A 22,098-nucleotide genomic window follows, 5' to 3' on the forward strand; every position below is an offset into this window, starting at 1 on the left:
ATGTCTTAGGTCAGATTTGAACTTAGGTCCTCCTGACTCCAGGGCTGGTGCTCTATTCACTGAGCCATCAGCTGCTCCAACAAACTTTTCTATTTCATTTTATTTTTTTGTAAACCTTTCTATTTTTAGCAAGAGTACTGGGATCCTTTTAGTCACCCCCACTCATTATCTTGACATTATGCTTAACTTTTTATTCCTCGTCTCCATGTGTAAAATTAGCTGGAGAAGAAAATGGCAAACCAGTCCAGTACAAGGGGGAACACTGCTCTCTACCCTGGGCAAAATTGTTAGATTTTTATCTCCCTCTCCCCCATCCCACCTACTCATCATCCTATTCCTCTTATTGGAAATGTTTTCATGTCATTTTCTAGAAGAGACTTCTCTGTAGGGCCTAATGGCACCTGTGAAAGAGTCAGGGGAGATTTATTAAAAAGCTGAGCGTTGGCTTTCCTGGGCCTTCCACAAAACCACATATAAGCACATGAGCTTCTGCGAGGCTTGACGGCACACTCATTGCTTGGTACTTCTGTTGCTGCTCATGGCTGGCTCTTGGTGACCCCATTTGGGGTTTATGGCCAAGACCCTGGAGCAGTCTGCCATGTCTTTGTCCAGCTGAAAATTGAGACAAAGAGGCTCAGTGGTCACATAGCTAGTAAATATGTGAGGCCAGATTTGAACTCAGGAAGCTGAGTCTTCCTGACTTCAGGCTTGGCACTCTACCCACTGTGCCACCTTAGCTGCCCGCTTGGCACTCTACCCAAGACTTTAACTTAAAAAAAACAAAACCACAAGGACAAGAACCTCCATTTTGGGAATCCATTTATATTATCAGTGTTCCAAACCTGAATATAGTTTCACTCATTGAGGGGTTGAGGGGACTCAAACTGCTAATGGGAGCCATTCTCAGATCTCCTGGACTTCTGCGGCTTCCTTGGGCCACGTGTAGCTGTCCAGCACGAAGGAGTCATATTCTGGCGTGTAGACCCGAGACCTCACAAAGGCCTCCTTGTCCTCAGGCTCTGGGTACCACGAGGCCAGGTTGTGTTTGTAGGCGTACTCGAGGACCTGGCATGAAAGAACAAGTTGGAATTGGGGAGGCAGTCATTTAAAGGCCATTCACCCTGCACTTGTTTCTAAAAGCATGAAGAAGCCTGAAGGAGAATGGGATCTAACAAAAAAACATGGCTATCTCCTTTCCAAGCTCAACTCCAATGCTACCTACAACAAAGCCTGCCCCGATCCTAGCAGTTCCTACTGTCCTCACTTTAGAAATTGTCTTATTTATATTTTTTATGGAATTTTCTAGGAATATGTTTTCCTTGAGTACAATGTAAGCTCCTGCAGGATAGAGATAATGCGATTTTTTTTTTTTTTGTCTTTGGCTCCCCGTTGACTAGCACAAAGCCTGACATATGTAATCCTTCATAAATATTTGTTGTGATAAATGAAGTGATCCTCTGACACCTGGGCTCTTGCAAGAGCCACCCTGACTCTTCAGAAGTTTTCACACTCCTTGTTGGGTTCTTTCATCACCTAGTCAATCAGCCCTTGGCCCAAGCCAGCTCTTACCTTGACTGCAATTCTCAGGGACACATCCCGAATGGTGCTGAGTGGTGGGTAGAGCCTCCCTTGGGAGAGATGCTCATCAGAGACCTCCTGGGCAATGTGCTGGGAAAAGAAGAGCTGAATGAACAACCAGCCCACAGATTTCTCCAGAACAGTCCCTGGAAAGAAGCTTTTCTGACAGGCTTTGGGGGATGGAGCAGACTCTCAGACAGTGTAGGGAGGACAAAAATGACAGGGTGACTCATCAGGGCTCAGGAAGCAACCCTCAGGATCAGCTAGCTGTCCATTTCTGGGTGCCTGAGGCACATGGCTTGGCCCAAGGCCCAGCCTTTGGGTTCCCTTCTCCCTGGAACTCCTACTCCAATCCTTCCTACCCCTAACCTCAACATCCAAACCTGCTAGTTAATGGGACTAGCGGTCAGTCAGTCTTTCTGCTTGATCTCAATCTCATGACTAAGGAATAAACTAATGTGTGTGTCCCTCTTCTGGTGTCAAATTTAAGCTTCAGGGAAAAATCATCAGATCCTTCCGAGAACCAGTGTGTCATAAAATGGGAAAGGGGAAGGGAAGAGCAAAGACAGAGTTATGGTAACAGTTGATGTGAGCTCACTATACTTTCATTAAGTACTTCCCCAAAAATCATCTAGCTTGATTCCTGGAGCAACTCTGTGAGTAGTGAGGACATAATTATGTGTATTCTACAAACCAGTTCACTGAGGCAAAGATAAGAGAAATAAACTATGATCTCCCTGCTGATAACTTGAACTTTCTTCTGATTCCAGGGCCAGGGGTCTTTATCTAATCATAAAAGGATGTAGTAAAAAAAAAAAAAAAAACACTTGTAGTTTGAGGTCCCAAGGCCTGGATTGGAATCCCATCTCCACAGATGAATTGCCTAGTATTGGCTATGAACTGTAGTCATAAAAGTGTTTTATAACAGGAAATGGGCTGGGAGTTGTTAGGTCAGTTTTCCTGGTGAAACTTAAGAAACTGGACCCCGTCCCCTATCCCATCTCCCCTTGTGGTGCCCTAGGAGCAGCCCTTCCTGCTCCTGTGATGGCTCCTTGGCTGGGCGGCACCTGGGAAGGCTCCTGATCAAGGTGGGCTGACTTCTGAGAGTCAAAGGAAGGGCAAGACTGTGGTTCCTGCTACAGGAAAGCGAAGAGTGAAAAGTAAGGAGTTTGAAGCCAGAGCAGCTGGGTTCCAGTTCTGGGTTTATGCTTACTACTAGGGTAGATTTGGGTCAACCACCTTCCCTCAATGACACTGAGCTGCTTCCAAGGACACCTTACTTTCCTTGTGCTGAATGGCAAAGGTGAGGGCCTGACTGAGAAGCTCAGCATCACTAACCTGGGAGATAGGAGCTGAGGGAGGGAGGAGGAGAGAATCAAGATAGGGAGATGGATTAAAAAATAGTATTTCCTAGGGAGGATCCTGGTGTGAGGGCTAAAAGGTCCTTATAATCCTTGATGAGGATTATAAACTCCAGAAAAGTCACTTAACAAGGTCACCTGGTGACAGTTGAGGTCTTTGACTCTAAAGGGATAGTGTGATAAGACAGAACACTGGCTCTGAAATCTCACCTCTGAAGCCCTTTAGCTGTTCTGGGCCTTAGTATCCTGATTTGTAAAATGATCGAATTGGCCTATCAGAGCTCTGAGGCTACTCCTAACATTAGATTTATGATGTTTCTAAGCCTAAATCCAAATAATAACAGCATTTAAAGGGCACTTTGAGATTTTCAAAGAATTATACAAAAATCTCATTTGATCCTTATAATCCCAAGATGTAGGTACTCTTATGATTCCCATTTTACAGATGAGGAAACAGAGGTAGGCAGAGGTGAAATGATGTAGTTTCTTGGCTCTAAGCTCATTGCTCTAGCCACTAAGTTGTACAATACTTTAAAATCGGTAAATCCCTCTCTATATGACATTGAACCTGGAGTCAGAAACACCTGAGTTCAAGTCTAGCCTCAGACACTTAACTGTGTGACTCTAGGCAAATCACTTAATCTTTGTCCACCTCAGTTTTCTCATAAAATGGAGATAATCAGATGTCGTGAGGACAAAATGAAATTATTTGCCCATGATTTGAAAACATTAAAACTATATAAGTGCTAGATAATATTATTCAAAGATAAGCAGCATTTATAATTACTTGTACCAGATACTGTACTAAGCACTTTAAAATTCTCATTTATCCTTCACAATGACCTTGGGAGATGGGTACTATTATCCCCATTTTATAGATGAGAATAGGATAGTGAGTTGGACAGAACTTAAGTGATTTGCTCAGTCATACAGTTAGTAAGGAATTGAGGTTGGATTTGAATTCAGGTCATCCTAACTCCAGATCCAGCTGCCCTTCATCTCTCCTCTGATCATATCTTGCTATTTTCTATACCAAGCTCCAAATACAGACCTGATCCTTATTCGAATATGAGAAATTACGTGGAATACACTTTCCCTGGAAGCATTAATATTACAACTTCAGAGTGTGGCTCCCTCTCGGGTGAGGGAGCATACTGAACCTCGGCCGTGAGGAGGAAGATCTCTTCGGGGATGTGCCGGACTCCACAGGAGATGACTCCCAGTGCCACTCCGGGGAACACGTAGGCATTGTTTCCCTGCCCAGGGAAAAAGGTCCTGCCATCTTCCAGGGTTACTTTGTCAAATGGACTCCCGCTGGCAAAGATCCCTCGGCCCTGGGAGAGGAAAAGTCACATTTTTTCCTGACTCTGGTGGTAAACTGTCTAAGCCACAAATTTTCCTTCTGGTCATTTCAGTGACCAAGAACATGCATTCGGAAAAGGCTGGTAGGAAATCCGTGGCCAAAGAAAAGAAATGTGTGTGTGTGTGAGTGTGTGTGTGTGTGTAGCCCCTGTGGCCCTGGACTCCTAACTCACCACATCCTGCTGGTAGCATTACTTAACTGTTTGCTGCACGTCTCATCCCTTCGACAAGTCTGTGGAGCTTCTACATCACCCTGGTACCCAGCACTGTGTCTCACACAGAGTCAGTGCTCAGGAAATGTTGGTGAATGACTGAATGTTGGAGGAATACATGAACACACAGAAGGATAGCTCATAGTTTGAGCCCTTAGGGAGCCCAGAGCAGAGTCTCATGGGAAACTCTTGATAAACCCTAATTAAATGCTTTGCTTCATCTGAACTAACCAGCAGCCAAGAGGCAACATGGCCATTTATACCAGGCATTGTGTTAGGTTAGAGAGAAACAAATCAATAAATATTAAGGCAAAATTCCCTGAGCAGTAGGAGCTTCCATTCTCATCCTTTTCTGCCCATATCCATTGTTTTTCTAAACTTCTCTTTTTCTCTGGAGGTCCATTCCTGCCTTCCAGTCTCCCAGATTTGACAACCTGCATCCTTGACTTCTCCTTCAAACTTACCCCTAAAGAGTCAATCATTTATTACTGTTATTTTATCATTCAATTGTGTCTGATTCTGTGATGCCATGGACTATACTGTCCATGGGGTTTTCTGATTTCTCTTCAGTGAATTAAAACTAACAGACATTAAGGGTCTTGCCCAAATGTCTGAGGCCAGATTTGAAGTCAGATCTTCCTGTCTTTAGGCCCAGGGCTACCTCCACATCTCTCATATGCAATCCCCTTCTCGTTATTCATATAACCCCTGACTTAATTCCTGTTCTTTCTGAATTGGGACTATTTCATTCTTTTGTCTTTTATCTCCAGCACATAGTAGGCACTTCATATATATTTACTGATTTTTTGGTTGATTTATTCAATTCCCAAAACAGAGGTGGATTGAATTGGGCAGACACTTATTAAATGTCTATCCCATGCTGGGGATTGGGGGAGATGCAAAAATAGACATAGTCCCTGATTGACACATTCTCTGGGAGAATGATATAGTCCATACATAATTATAAGACTATTGGGGGGGGGAGAAGAAGCTGAATGCTTGGCAGTCTGTATATGTACAGAAAGGAGGTGAAAGGGAGGGACTTTATGTTTGACTCTCAAGGATATCTGAGCCATATCTATAAAGACTAATATTAACAAACACAAACAATATTAATCTTAAGGACAGAGCAGGGCTGGAACAAAGCACCTGCCTGCCTCTCCAGAGTGTCATGACTTAGCAGTAGTTATTATGTATGATGGCACTTCTACCATAGTAGTTACAGATCTGGTTTCCAAGCCAAGATGATCCAGATTCATGTCCCTTCCCCTTTTGACACATATGTGCTATAAAAGCCACTTAGCCTCTTGGGGCTCTAGCCAATTCTTTAAGACTCTTAAGTTGTACAAAAGATACCAACCTCCATTGGTAGTGATACTTCTCTGTTGAAAAAAATTCCCTCTACCAATGGAAATCCAGCTCTTCCTCCATGCTGGTCCAGTCTCCTCTCCTTAGTGCCATCATTGTTCTCTTCTGCCACAGATTGCTTCTACTAGCGTTTAAATTCTCCCTGTAACCTTTAATCTGTTGGTATTTATTGATTCTCACTCTGCTGTCTAAAAACATGTCCATTTCCCTTCCATCCTTAAACCAAAACCCATCGACTCTGTCCTCCATTAATTGCCATTTTTCTTCCCCCTTCTCAGCTAAATCCCTTAAGAAAATTCTCTATAAGCAGTACTTCTACTTCTAAACCCTCTGCATTCTGACTTTTGGCCACCTCATTCAATTAGAACTCTCTTTCCAAAAGAACCAGTGACCTTTTAGTTTGACAAATATAATGGCCTTTTCTCAATCATCATTTTTCTGAACTGCTCTTTGGCCTTTGACACCATCTATAACCTTCTCCTGAATACTATCACCTCTTTAGATTTTTATGATGGTTCTTCTGCCTCTCAAATACACTTCCTCTCCCTAATGTTGGCTCTTCATTTAGATCACATCCACTAACCATATAGATCCCCCTAAGGATCTATTCTTGGCTCTCTATTATCTTATTTGACCTCATTGGGTCCATTTTTTTTTTTTTTTGGCTTAGGCAATTGGGGTTAAGTGACTTGCCCAGGGTCACACAGCCAGGAAGTGTTAAGTGTCTGAGGTCACATTTGAACTCAGGTCCTCCTGACTTCAGGAGCTGGTGCTCTGTCCACTGTCCACTGTGAAAACTTCCTAGACTTTTCTCAACTTTTCCTCAAATCCTCCATTCTCAACTTTCCTATTACTGTTGAGAAGACTGACATTTTCCTAGTACCCCAGATCACGATTTCATTGTCATTCTCATCTCTTCAATTTTATTCATCCTCCTCATATATCCAATCAGTTGTCAAATCTCATAATTTTTTTACTTTCACAATGTTATTATATATATATAATTTTATATGTATATATTTCACATATATATGTATATGTGTATATATAACTCTCTCTTTCTTTCTCTCTTCTCCTTCCTCCTCTTCTTCTTTCTCACATAGCTACCACACTAGTACAGGCTCTAAGTTACTAATTTATTATTGGGAGAGGCAGGCAACCCTGTTCTTTGGGTACTTGTCAGGAAAGATTATAGTGGCAGTGGGGAAGTGAGGTTGAAATTACATTTTAATAAGGCATAGAGAGCATAGGGGTGAACAGATAAAGTACAGAGACGAGCAGCAAATACGGGTACAAAGCAGATGGGGAAGGGGAATAGTGTGGTAAAAAAAAGTCAGGCAGTGATGGGGAAAAAGATGGGGTGGGAGAAGGGCACAAAGAATCACTCACATAACCAAAGACTGTGGGCAGCATAAACATGATGGAGCTGGAAGATGGAAAAGGGTTCAGGAGATAGGAATTTGAGGTCTCATTTTTAAAGATTTTTCTTTTGGGAACAGACTCTTACCTGCCCTACCTTGGAGTACCTTTGTTATATCCAAATAACCTCAAAGTTATTGGAAAAAAAACTTTAAAGTTAACATATCTATGTCCTACCAAAGTTATCTACACCATTTGGTGTTCTGCTGGTCTTATTGTGGATGGAACTTGTCTGAGATCAACATATCATAGAACTGATAGGCTCTGAGAACATAGTCTAGGTGGCTTCCCTTGATTCAGCACCTATTACCAGATTGTGATTGTTGGTTAATATGTAATACAGTCTGCAAATTATACTACTCTGATCTTGCAATTTTGCTTCCTGCTATTGTTACTTTATTCTAATTACTTTTGAACTGACTATACTGTCTAAAACTGGGATAAGTTAAGGATGGTTAGGGGGACCAGAACAAAATGCAATTTTAACACAACTTCTTAATTATCTCTCACTTAGATTACTGCATTAGTTTTCTACTTAACTTCCTTAATTCAAGTTTCTCCCCATTCCAATCCATCTTCTATTCATTTGACAAAATGATTTGTCTATATCAGTGATTTTCAAAGTGTGATCCAGAGAATCTGGAGAGCTCTGAAACCCTTTTAAAGGGTCTACAAATTCAAAATTAGCTTTTATTTCTAATATGGTAAATATTTATAAATATAACTCATATAAATGAGTTATATGGACATATAAATGTCCAAAGACATTTGGACAGATCTGCAATAATTTTAAACAGTTTAAAGATTCTGAGAACAAAAGTTTAAGAACTACTAAAGTGCAGGCCTGACCATGTCAACTATCTTTCTTGCTTTCTCTTTCTAAACATTAGTGGCTCCCTATTACTTCCAACATCAAATAGAAAGTCTTCTGGTCTTTAAAACTATTCTCTTCCTACCTTTCCTGTTTTCCTCTACTTTATTTCTTTCCATATACTCTATATAATACAGCTATACTGCTCCCTTTACTTTTCCTCTTACAAATTATTCCATGATTTTTTTTTTGCCCTGAGAGGCAAATATAGGGCCAAGCACATAATAAGCACTTAATAAGTTCTTGTTGATACACTGACTATCCCGTGGAGGTGGGATGACTGGGGGAGAGAGTCTTCAGGGATCCCCAAACCTGGAGTGCAGTGATTATGAAACTGCACAAGATTTATCTCTGAGCATTTCTCTGGGATAGCAATACTGCTGCCCCTATCCCCTAAACTCCTTACCATAAATCCTCAAGAGGCATCTTCTTGCAGTATCTGGGATTGGGTTCATCCCAGGGAATGGTTGAGTTCATGGAGGGCAGTGTCTGCGGCACAGATTTTGGCCTGGCTCTGCCCGGGCCAATCTCCATCTCTCGAAGGATCTCTCCTTGTGCAGGGGAAGGGAGGCTGTGAGCATCCTGGGTGCTTACCTCTGTGAGACGGTAGCATTTCTCAGCGGTGCACTCAGCTTTGCTCGTGGGATTGCTTAAGGCGAAGATGATGGGTCGTTTGTTGAAAGAGGCCATATCCTTCAGAATCTGGTCGGTGAACGCTCCTGCAACAGCAGCCACCCCTGTCCAAGAGAAAAGAGTCTATTCCTTGCTGTCTGAGGAACTGTGGCTGCTGAAAGACTCTCTGTTGTACCTCCCAGAGAGAGCATCACCTCAACCAGTGAGAACTGGACTGGCATCCTAGCTTTGCTGCTTCCTGCCCGAGTGATTGTGGACAAGGGACTCAGTCCCTCTGGTTTTAGTGTCTTCATCAATCTAATTTAAGTGCCTCCAATGGGCAAGGTGCTGGAGATTCAAAGACAAAAACCAAAGGATTCCCAGGATCAGAGTATCTCATAGGCCAGCCAGGTGAAGAAACTGAAGCCTGAGGTCATATAGGTAATAAATAATAACAATAGACATGACAATAATTTAATTTACATAGTGCTTTAAGATTTGCAAAGTGGTTCACTTATATTAACTTGATCCTCATAACAATTTTGGAAAATAGGTTATAAAATTATCCCTATTTAAAAGATTAATAATGTTATTTATATAGCATTTTCCAGTTTGCAAAAGACTTTCCACAAGTTAACTCATTTGATCCTCGCAACTTTGAGAAGTTCTATTATTATTCCCTTTTAAAAGAATAACACTAGTAACAATATAAGCACTTTATGTATCCTAATTCATTTGATCCTAATAACTTTGGGGAGAAGTGCCATTATTATCCCCATTTATAAAAGATTAACAATAATTACAACAATAATATAATTCACAAAATGCTTTAAAGTTTGCAAAGCACATTGCATAATTTTTATTTAATCTTAACAACATTTGGAAAAAGTGGTATTATTATATACATTTTTAAAAATTAAGAACAATAATGATAGTTAATATTAACTCATAATAATTATATAGCACTTTGCAATTTGCAAAGCGCTTTACAGTTAACTCACTTGATAACCTCACAAGTTTGGGAAGTAGATGTTATCATCATTCCCATTTAAAAAAAATTATGGTTGCTTGTACTCAAAGAGGATCAAAATGAAATTACTATATCAGGGTCAAAATACAGTGTGACTATGGCTGAAAAACATGATTTTGAGAAGAACTCCATAGACTTCTAGACTGACTGCCAAAGGGATCCATGATACCTCAAGTTTAATAACTCCTGCTCTTCAGAATTCTGAGATGATGCAGTCAGAATGATGAGATATGCAAAATGAGAATCTAGAGAGCTTTGCCCTTCCAATATGTTTTGCGCATCATATCTGTTCATAACAATAGTGAGATCATCAGCCCTTCGTGAGCATGTGCCTCCCTGTTTCATGCCTCACCTGATATTTATGATCTTGTGGGTCTCTGAATTAGGTTATCTTTGTTGTTATAAGTTTCAAAAAACATTTTTTAAAGAAATCAATCAGTTCTAAAGGACTCATGATGAAAAATGCTATACACATCCAGAGAAAGCATAGAATTTGAATGTAGATCAAGCATACTATTTTTCACTTTCTGTATTTTTTTTGTTTTTTTCTTTTGGTCTGTTTCTTCTTTCACAGCATGACTAATATTAAAATTTATTTTACATGATTACATATCTATAATCTATATCAAATTGCTTACCAGCTTAGGGAAAAGAGAGACAAAGGTGGGAAAGAAAAAATTTGAAATCAAAATAAAAAAAATCAATGTTGAAAATTGTCTTTACATGTAATTGAGAAAAATAAAATAGTATTTTTTAAAAAAGAAATTGTGTCAGTATTGGGCCTGGGACTTGAACTTTAGAGGACCATTGTTCTTCAGAGAACCAGAGAATATCCTGGGCACTATGGTGCCAATGGAGACTTTTGATTAAATGCATTCAAAATACTTGCTCTAATACTTGATATTAGATCAAGGCCTGCATTAATTTGGCCCCATCTTACTTAGGCAAAGTTGCCTCCTCCATTACTTGACACCTTCCAGACAGGGTAAGCTCCTCCCTTTCCCCTCCATTTTATTCTTTTCCTTTTTCTGTATCTCAAGTCCCTGAATAGAAGGTGCTTTCACACACCTATGATGGCTGTGGGTTTCACTTGCCGGACCACTTCCTCCAGGGTATTCACTTCTGCATGATCCTGAGCAAACATCTCCTTCTCATGGTTCAGATGACTCCTTCCCTGAGGAAAAGAAGGAACAAGTAACAGTTATAAATCAAGAAGATCCCCAACAGCCCTGAGCCTAGGATACAAACTGAGTGACACTTCAGTACAGCGGGCTTGGAATTAGGAAGATTTGAGTTTGAATCTTTTCAAATCAGTGCCTGTCCCTTTTCCTTTCATCATCTTCCCTCTCTTTTCTTTTTTCTTTTCCCTTTCCTCTCCACTTTGCTTCTGTTCTCTTCCCTTCTCTTTGGGACTACAAAGTCAAAAATGACACATTTCCTTCTCTCAAGTCACTTATAAAATCTATTGAGAGCAGATGATTTTTAGTTTCTTTCTAGGATCTGTGATTTTACGAATATAAGCTCTTGTCTCTACTAATGCCCATTGGTACCTGCTCTGCTTAAGAATCTTAGTCAGGGTCTAGGGACATTGAGAGTCACATGATCTGTATTGTGAGTAAAGAACCTTGAATAGACCCTTGAGACTCCAAAGCCAGATCTTTGTTTTCTGTACCACATTGTCCCTCATAAATGTCTACACAGGAAATGCAAAATATTATTCTTTCAGGGAAACTAAGAATATCCATCATTAAACTCAATCATCAATGATTATGAGGAGGGCTGACCTCTATGGCAAAACTCAAATTACTCTTGTATGGACTGATGAATGAGCATACTGCCCCCCTCTTGGAGGATAGGGACTGTTTTAACTTTTTCCTTCCTTTCCTCTTCTTTCCTCTTCCTTTTCCTTTTTCCTCCCCCTCCCTCTCTCTCTCTTTCTCTCTGTCTGTCTGTCTCTCTCTCTCTGTCTCTCTCGATTCTCAGCTTTAAGCACAATGCTTGACACATAAGTGCTTAATAGATGTTTATGTCTGACCCATAGATTGGGTTTGTCAAACTGTTTAATTCCATAGCCTAAGACTTTAAAGTCAGCATCCAGGAAAGAGAGAGCAAATAAGAGATCTGTACTTGGCCTCCTCAGCCATTGACACGTAACATCCTCTGGAAGCATTTCTTCGGAAATATCCATAGCTAGGGGCTTGACAGTGAAAAATGACTGCTTGGTTAGTTATTTTAATGAGAGAACCAGAGGGAATGATGTTAGTATGATGAGGGCGAGAAGAAATCTACACACTGGACTATGCAAAGTTTTGTTGTAGCTTTTTGTTTTTACCTGAGGTCTGATTATGCTTCGGAGACTTTAACAAGTGATGTTACCTTAAATGACAAAACCGAAGGTGTTACAAAGTCTTCTCATGGGCTAACTCCATAGCAGAACCTCGGCATCCCTACCTACTTGGAAAACCTACCTCTAGTCCAACTACTTGGCCAGGTGTGGAAAGGGCACTTTGGGTTCTTTTGATTCACTGGACATAATCATAAAACCATAGATTTAAAGCTGGAAGGGATTCTAGATGCTACTGAGTCCAACTTCTTCACTCTACAGATAAGGAAACTGAGACCTAGGGAAATTTAAGTGACTTGTTAAAGTCATATTGGTAGCCAATATTAGATAGAAAGCATCAGAGCTTGGATAGGACTCTTTTTCCACAATGGCATTAAGAAGTAGAAAGCAGTTTATAGATGAAGAAATAGAGGCACAGAATGGCCCCTTTCTAAATATTCTTAGACTTAGGGGAACCTAGTCTTTTACACTTGACTAGCAAAATCTCTTGCTGGGATACTGGATCTTATTCAGACTAGTCTAATTTCTCAACTCCATACAAAAAAAAATCACCTACAATATTGCCCCAAGTGACCCAAGTGCCTGGAAACCACATGCAATTTTGCAGGGATTTAGTAAACATTACCTTCACAATGAGCCCCTTGGAATCTACCATCCAGATCTTTTTGGTGGCCTCTGCCTTTGGGATGCCTTCTTTCTCCAGGGCCATGACAATGAGGTGGGCAATTCCCATAGCTGCCTAAAAATCCAGAATGGGAGCATTAAATTGGAGATGGATGGGAATTTTCACTGTGAGATTTTTGCATTTGATATTTTAATGATCATCAATGTTTCTCCACTTCCACTCCAGCAGTCTCTTGGTCAGTATTTTCATAAAAGTAAAGTGTTCATCACATTTCCAAAGAAGCATTACTCTCTATACCACCTGATCTCCCAATTATTAAAAAATAAGAATGAAGATCTTAGGGTGACACGGCACCTACCTCTCCTGCTCCTTGGAAAACAAACACGTGATTGGAGAGCTTGTTTTTGGTAATCCGTAAGGCAGCAAAAATACCAGCAACAGCCACAGAAGCAGTGCCTACAACCAGATCAAAGCTCAAGGTGAATCTCTTGCCACAAATTGGTCTTCTCATACTGAATAATGCCCAAAAAACACCTATGATTCTTTAAGGCTTACAAAGTGCATTCTCTATTACAATATTGGCAGACAGGTAGCTACAATATGATCATTCCCATTTGACAAAAGAGGATGCTGTCAGAAAGGTGAAATGAGTTATGTGTGGTCCCATAGCTGGTTTGATAAAGGATTTGAGCTCCTGTCTTTCAGTCCACATAACCATAAAATGCTGCCTCATGAATGGCAATGTGTCATCATGCTGAAGTTAGGAGTCAAGAATGCTTTGTTTGGACTTTGCCTCAGATATTTACCAGCTGTATGACCCTGGAAAAGTCCCTTAATTTTTTAAAGTTTCCTCTGTAAAATAAGGATAATAATAGTACCTATTTTACAGGGTCATTATGAAGGTCAAATGAAATAATGTATGTGAAATGCTTTGAAATTTTTTATTATGTAAACTTCAGCTATTATTATGAGACATGTTATCTACAAGTGAGGCATTTTCCTTTAGTCCTTCATTATTTCTATGACACAGGGAAAAGATCAATAGATTTGTCATTAAAGAGCCCTTGGTTCAAATTCCAGTTTTTCTACTTACTGTATGATCCTGGACAAATCACCGAATTTCTCAGGATCTGTTTGATTTCTTCATATAAAATGAAGAAGTTGAAAAAAAAAAGATCACCATCTCTCTTAGATCTAAAACTTATGATCCTAGGTAAAGAGCAAGATTTGTGAATCCCTTCCATTAGAGCTGCTGATTTCAGTGTTGGGTTTCTCCCCATCATGCTCTTGGAATTAGAAGGGAATTCTTTGCAAGCTGATTCCTAATGGACTTGTGGTGATGTTACCACTAGATGGCATGGGAGACTGGTAGAAAGCTGTCTTTACTGGCACTCATAAGGTGACTAGGAGCCCAAGTCAGCCAGGCTGACCGACTTGAACAATTTTTTTTTATGATGTCCCATGAGTGCAGACCATTTGGGTGCAGGGAGATGAGAGAAGATAAAAAACAATTTTGGATCCTGACTTCACAAAGTTCACAATCTAGCTGGAAAGACCGTCTGTATACATATGAAAATAACTTAGACAATAAATATTTGTTGAATTGAAGGAAATTGACTGAGTTTTGGAGATGGGCTATGGAATCTTCATCTTGGAGATGTTCAAGAATAAAAAAGAGGTCCTTAGTTTCTTTGAGCTAATTTTGACGCCAGACTATCAACAGGCAGAGATTTAGACTAGAGGACCTCTGTTTTGGGTGTGCAGGTCAGCTTTCCAGGTCTGTTCAGAATTATTTCAGGACAAATGTCATTCAGAGCAAACACTAGATGGCATTCTATCCGTTGTAGTGTTAAGAAATGCTTTTGTAAGATGTCTGAAAATGTTTTTTTTTTTTTAAATGGCCATTGAAGATGATTATCTGTACATTATTTAATAACTTTAATGACCTTCAAAAAGAGAGTTCACAATTTCTTTGGTGGGGGATACCTATTATTTAACAATCCTTCTATCCAACTTTAATCTTCCATGGTGAAGGCTACTCCTTTTTGTCTGTCTTCTTACTTGAGCATACGAGTCCATCCATAATTTGTAACTGACTTTATTCAGCTTTATCTCTCATTTATTCCCCTTTGCTCACTTTAAATGCAGACTTCTTGACTACTCTTCCAGTCCATGCTTGTCTGCTCCCTTCCTTGTGCTCTCCTGTCTCTAAAGATGCTGTTCTCTGTGCTTTGAATGCGTTCTCTCTCTGACAAATTCCAACTCACACTTTCAAACTCACCTCAAATGCTACTTACTAGAGAGAATCTTCCCCTATTGGAAATTACCTTCTCCCTTACTACAAAGATTTTTGGATTTTATGAATTCTAATTCCTTCAACCTTCCTCATCTACTATTTTCCAAAAATGGTTTGAGATCTCTAAAATTCCATTATCATGGGTATGAGGGTAGAGGCCAGTCTTGTGATTTTACTGGGACAAAGATCTCCCAATTGAAAAAACTCCACCTACCAATCAAGTTGATAAATTTTCTTCAATGTAATCTTAGAGTGTGGCTTAGAAGAAAAGTCTCAAAACTTCACTAAAATATAATTTAATGAAATAAATAAAAACACGATAAAACATAGGTAATGTTAAATGATTTTCCAAGTCAATATGTGGCTGTAGATAATTAGATACAGTTTAGAGATGCCTATTTTCATTTGAATTTATCATCTCTAAAAAAGAGAGCAGGAAGTCTTTCTGGGCAAAGAAGACAACCATTATTAAGGGAAACAAAGGGGTCTAGAATCCTTCCAGTAGAGTCTGAGACCCTAAGATACAAAATTCACAGTTCCTCTAAAAGCTGACTTATATAAGACTGTAGGCCTTTATGTCCTAACTTTTTGATGTCCTAACTTTGTTCTTTCAATGATGTGTCAATTAACTCTTTACAGGATTTTCTTATATCATCATTTTAATATAATGATTAATACATAGGTATATTTATTATGGTCACACAGTTAAGGTGCATACTTTATAATGATTTGTTATTGTTTGTCCTTTGTTCTCAGAGGACCAATGATATGAAGAAGATAATGTCACAACTTGCAAGTGAATTTTCAGAACTTTTAATTTAATAAATTAAAAAAAATTTAGTTACACTTGTAAAGTTAACACAGGAATTTCCCTGTGACTATAATATAGTTTGGTTACACATAAATTTTGGTTTTCCCTGGGACTGTAAGCTAAAACATAGTTATTTCTTATCCTAATGATTTTAGTTGATAAAAGATAAGCAGGGCAATACAGAGCAAAACACTCAAGGCATTTTTCCCTTTTACTGAGTTCAAATTTGGCTTCAAACACTTATTACTTGTGTAAACTCAGGCAAATAATTTTGTTTGCCTCAGCTTCCCCATCTGTAAAATAAGGTGGAAAAAGAAATGGCAAACCACTACAGTATCTTTGTCAAGAAAACCCCAAATGGTGTCACAAGAAGTCAGACATGACTGAAATGACTAAACAAGGTTGGCTTTATACACTAACCAAATTTCTAATTGCTTCTTCCTACCAAAAAGACAATGTTTCTTGGCCCTGATCAGTGAAGGAGAGAAACTCTTAATTCAGTAAACAACAGCTTATTTCATTTTGGGTACCATGGAGTAGCCCTAAGGTTTAAACAGAGGAAGAAGAAAAAGGAAAGGGGAAGGACATAAGTTAGCAGTAGAAAAGGCGACTGATTGGGAAATAATTGGAAAAGATAAATGAGGAGGACAACCAAATTCATGGTATGGAGAAAACACTTTATATCTTTGTTTCAAAACCTTCTCACATACTCACAGAATCAAAGTATTTCAGAATTAGAAGGGAGGGACCTCAGTAGCCATCCAGTCATCTCATACTGGAAAAATCCCTAATGTAACACACTTAAGAATTGATTACTTGGTCTTTGCTTGAAGGACACGTGTGTGTGTGTGTGTGTGTGTGTGTGTGTGTGTGTGTGTGTGTGTGTAGGATCTATTTCCTTCCCATTCTATAATCTCAGAATGATTTTTCTTTCATTCAGCATATTTATGTCTCTGTGACTTCTACCCATTGCTCCCAAATCTGCGCTCAGGAACCAAATAGAACAAATTAATCCCTTTCCCACAAATATCTTTATGAGTACTTGAAAAGTTTGCTATCCTATGCCAGGACAAGGTCTGTTTTCAGACTAAGAATACAAATAGTTCTGCAGTCCCAAGCATTTAACTTTGCATTAGCCAAAGGAATGGAGAAAGATGGTGGTTGGTATTGAAGGAAAAATATGCTTTAGTCTATGTTTCAAGAGCCAAATTAAGTACTGTGAATGCTTTTTAAATGATTGAGAAATAGGCATGGGGAAAAGGGAAAACTTGGATTCAGTTAATTTGGTGGATAGAAAAGATCATTTCTACATGAAAATAAGATAATCATAGAGATTCACACTACTATACATACTATGTTATAATCTTTCTTCTCATTTCTGCCAAGCTTCATGGATCACTGAAGGCAGTTTCTTTCTTAAAACAAGACATGGTTGAAGACATACTTTTATACTAAGAGTGCTGAATAAGCAAGCTTATTGTGCCAACCCAAAGACTTTCAACAAGATGGTTAGATCCGGTTATAGGGAGATTTGAACTCCAAATAAAATAAGAGTCATGACAGGCCTGGAGGAAGGGGTAATTTAACACTGAAGTAATTATGTGGGAGAAATTTAAAATTTCTCTAAAGTTGAGAAAGAAAAAGTAAAGAATTAAAATTCATAATAGTTAAGGATTAGAGAGTAAAATGCCTAATTGCATTTAGATGCTTGCATTTATTAACTTTTATTCTGCTAGGTTCTAGTACCTAGAACAGAGGTGCTAGATTGCCAGTCCTTTTTTTTTTTTTAACTTTTTATTGCTAGAACCCATGCCAGAATAATTTTTTACAGCATTATCCCTTGCACTCATTTCTGTTCCGATTTTTCCCCTCCCTCCCTCCACCCCCTCCCCCAGATGGCAAGCAGTCCTTTACATGTTGAATAGGTTACAGTATATCCTAGATACAATATATGTTTGCAGAACTGAACAATTCTCTTGTTGCACGGGGAGAATTGGATTCAGAAAGTATAAATAACTCGGGAAGAAAAACAAAAATGCAAATAGTTTATATTCATTTCCCAATGTTCTTTGTTTGGGTGTAGCTGATTCTGTCCATCCTTGATCAATTGAAACTGAATTAGCTCTCTTTATCGAAGAGATCCACTTCCATCAGAATACATCCTCATACAGTATGGTTGTTGAGGTGTATAATGATCTCCTGGTTCTACTCATTTCACTTAGCATCAGTTCATATAGGTCTCTCCAAGCCTCTCTGTATTCATCCTGCTGGTCATTCCTTACAGAACAATAATATTCCATAACATTCATATACAACAGCTTATCCAACCATTCTCCAATTGATGGGCATCCATTCATTTTCCAGCTTCTACCCATTACAAACAGGGCTGCCACAAACATTTTGGCACATACAGATCCCTTTCCCTTCTTTAGTATCTCTTTGGGGTATAAACCCAGTAGAAACACTGCTGGATCAAAGGGTATGCACTAGATTGCCAGTCTTAAATGCAAAAATGTAAAAAATATAAATATAAATATGTTAACATATTTTCCAACTTGGACAGGCCAGCCAAGTTACTTTATCTCTCCTTGTTACCCTCTGGCTTCTATATTGCTATTTGGTTTTCTTTACTAGTGATTCAGTAATATAAAGTAATAAAATTTATTCAAATGAAAGGGAAGAGAAGAAGAACAAGGAGGGGCAGGCAGGTATGGACTATGGAAATCTATTTTTCCTTGAAGTGAGAAGGCAAGAACCACTGTAAATTTCCAGGTGGGAAGAGAGGCAAGAAAAGCTGCCATCATACCTGCTGCCTTATCTCCCTAACCAAAATACTATGTAATCATTAACCCAATGCTACCATGATTTCTTTTTTTTTTTCCTGTTGTGTTCATTCTTTTTTTGGAGAATGGATGAATGAGAAATAGAAATGCAACTGACCAAATTACAGCCAACTGAACTTTGAAAAGGTATAATAACCCCTAGAAGTTCAACAACAGGAATCCCCGTTGAGTATTCCACAGAAGACCTGGTTGATGAGGCGGCCCTGAAGAATGATCTGCTTAACCCAACCCAGCATTAGATAAGCCCAGCATCTGAGATCCTGTGTCCTCCCCCATTTAAGGGACTGACTCTTCCATTGCACACCTAGAAATGAACTTGGTAGGTGAAATATTTGGTCATCTCCTCTTTGGATCCAAACTCTCTAGACACTGAGCTTTAGAAGACATAAGTGTGATTTAGAGGGAAGAGTTAGGTGTTTTGTACTTTTGTCCTTGTTATGCTTTTTAAGCAAATATTCTTTTGTAAAAACTAATTGACATTAACTGATCATCAATGTTTTTGAAAACAACATTGATCAAAAATAATACTGGACCAATAATCATTGGTTAGATGAAATTAAGAGATCAAATTATATCGCGAGGAAAATACCACATGAGAGTTGAGGGCAATCTCTGATTTTTCAGGGTTAGCCCTGGAGCCTTGAGAGGAAGATGTAGCTCTGACTCCCAGTTTGTAACTAGATTGTAACCAGTGTCTACATATACTACATAACCATAGTTCAGGAAAAGACTTTAGAAATCATCTAGTCTAATTCCCTCCTTTTTAGATTAAGAAACAGAATTCCAAATATGTAAAATGATTCTTCTAAAGTCACAGAACTAGTAAGAAGCAGGGATAAGGGCTGCTTATTTCAAGTTCCTTCTTTTTTCCATATTCCCTTTTGGTGGGCTAAAACTCTGAGTACAGTCTGATTGTTTCTGAGATTAATTTCAGAGGTAGGTGGAGGAACAGATTAAGGACCAGGAGATGCACAGGAAGGTCAATAGCATTATCTGGTTTCTACTGTATTTAAGAGGAGAGAAAAAAAAATAAACTTTTTTTTTTTCAAAATGAGTTTTCAATAACTGGGTTTCCTGAAAACTGGGTACTAGAGGTTGCAAGTTCAGGAAATAGCTGAATAGGACAAACCTCAAATTTACTCAAGGGCAGTTTCCGTTTTGCTTTTAACCAGCACAGATCTCCCAACAATCACACTCAGGAAAATACAGGGAATCTCCACCCTGAACAACAGGACATCTGGGAAAAGAAAAGAATTAACCCTTTCACCCACAGAGGCCTGGAAATATACTTGATGGAGCTTGGAGAGTGGTGGTAGATTGCCTACAGGTTGTCTACAAACCCTCAAACACTTGTTATTTGTATATAACTCCTTTTCACGAAATGAAGAGCACATAATTACTAAGGGACGGGGATGGGAAGTGAGACTCACTTAATACCTAATTCATGTTGTCAAATAGCACCAGAAAAATGACCAGCAAAGCCATGTGTTTGCTAACTCTGCTTCAAGAGGCTGTTGTGACTTCTGGATCCCTTCAATGATGACCAGGTAAAGCTTAAAGGCTCCACATTAAAGAACTTCCATACTCTGGAACCAATCTACCTTCTTAGCTTTCAGATTCCTTTCCTACTCTAAGATCCAATACTGAACCCAGTAAGCCAGATATAGCCTGACCGAGATGGAGACTGGTAGAACTATCATTTTCTTTGTCTGGATATTATGCTTCTCTTAATGCAGCCTAGGACAACATAGGCTTTTTAAAGCATTCTTACCACACTGTTACTCATATTGAGCTCAGGATCCATGAACCATTCCCCAATTCTTTTTTTTTTTTTTAAACATTTTATTTATTTAATTTTTAAATAGCTTTTTCTTTACAAAACATATGCATGGGTAATTTTTCAACAATGATACTTCCAAAACCTTTTATTCCAACTTTTCCCTTCCTTTCCCCAAATCTTTTTTTAATAGGAACTTTATCCTAGAGATTTCTCCTCTTTCCTCTACTTATAACATTGATCCTTTGAATTTTATTATTGAAATTTATATTTATCTTTGTTAAATTTCAGATTTTTCAATTCAGCCTATCATTCTAGCCTGGGGACATTTTAACTGGTACAGTTAATTAATTAATTAATTAACAGATAGCTTCCATTTACTTTAGGAGGGTCTTATATTTGCTGATTTATGTTTAAGATATCTCTTCCATTAGGATGTAAGTTTCTTGAGGGCAGGGACTGATTTTGTATTTTGTTTTTGTATCCTCAGTACTCCTGGCACATAGTAAACACTAAATACCTGTGGATTGATGAAGTGATTCCCAACAATTCCCCCTTCCCATACGCAACCCCCCCCAATATTCTGTAAAAATAATCAAAACTACCTAATAGAGTAACTGCTATTGGTAGCACATGTCACAGTTAAGATATTTTTGGATTGGGTTTTTGGACCAAAGTGATAGTTACCCTTCCAAGTGTTGTATCATCTTCAAATCTCATATACACACCATCTATGTCTTTATTCAAGCTGTCAATAAAAATCCTGAGCAGCATAAGTCAAACACAAATCCCTTGAGCACTCTGAGACCTCCTTCCAAGATGATAACAGCTCATTATTCATTACTTTTTGGTTATTTAATACAATCCAAATATATTTAACTGAATTATCCCTTAGAGCAAATTTCCCTGCAGCAAATTTCCCAGTCTTATCTACCAGAGTAACATGAGAGACTGTAAATTGCTTTGCCCAAAGTTAAGTATGTTGTATCTATAGCATTTCCAAGATTTACAAGTTTAGTTATCTCCATCAAAAAGAGAGGTTAGCTTGGCAGAATCTGCTCTTGATTGATATAACCATGTTGCTTTTGTTGCCCATTGCTGCTCTTTTTTCCAAGTCCTCTGAAACTTTTTCCTCAATAATATTTTCTAGAAGCTGCCCAAGAATGTGTTAAATTCACATAGTTTGTAAACATGATCTTCTCTCTCTATTTTTTTGAAAATTGAAACAATAATTGCTCTTTTTCAGGCCTGTGGCACTTCCATTCTCCATGATTTTTCTAAGGCTCCTAAAAGTAGTCAAAGATAGCTCCATTAAAGGACTGAGCAAATCATTCAGGTATCTGCTCAGAGGGGTGATCAATGTTCCATTTCTCCTTCCCTGATTGAACTTTTATACCAACTGGGCACCATATCCCCAGGTGATCTGAGGCACAGAGCTTTGGTTATCTTTCAGGCTTATATCCAATCCCTTGTAACACATAGAAGGTCACCTTATCTCTAATCCCCATCTCTCATCCCTCATTTATGCTTATTGAAATCACATTCATCCTTTCCAATCTAATTCAATTGTTACCTCTAGTAAGAAACCT

General features: G+C 38.8%; 1 protein-coding gene across 2 annotated transcripts in view; it reads right to left on the reverse strand.

Moving 5' to 3' along the window:
- Window positions 1-802: 802 nt before the first annotated feature.
- The window catches only part of ME3 (malic enzyme 3), a 296,435-nt gene continuing 275,139 nt past the window's right edge, over window positions 803-22,098 (reverse strand). Inside the window, exons 9-15 of one of the 2 annotated variants that reach the window (XM_051987288.1) lie at window positions 13,141-13,238; window positions 12,783-12,896; window positions 10,882-10,987; window positions 8,766-8,908; window positions 4,100-4,273; window positions 1,570-1,668; window positions 803-1,065 (exon numbers count right to left, since the gene is read on the reverse strand). In XM_051987288.1, coding sequence (XP_051843248.1) covers window positions 904-1,065; window positions 1,570-1,668; window positions 4,100-4,273; window positions 8,766-8,908; window positions 10,882-10,987; window positions 12,783-12,896; window positions 13,141-13,238 — 896 coding nt within the window. In that variant the 3' untranslated portion in view covers window positions 803-903. The remainder of the gene's footprint in view (window positions 1,066-1,569; window positions 1,669-4,099; window positions 4,274-8,765; window positions 8,909-10,881; window positions 10,988-12,782; window positions 12,897-13,140; window positions 13,239-22,098) is intronic. The other variant, XM_051987289.1, reaches the window with a different exon arrangement.

Source organism: Antechinus flavipes, chromosome 3 (assembly GCF_016432865.1).
Source record: "Antechinus flavipes isolate AdamAnt ecotype Samford, QLD, Australia chromosome 3, AdamAnt_v2, whole genome shotgun sequence".
NCBI classification, from domain to species: domain Eukaryota; kingdom Metazoa; phylum Chordata; class Mammalia; order Dasyuromorphia; family Dasyuridae; genus Antechinus; species Antechinus flavipes.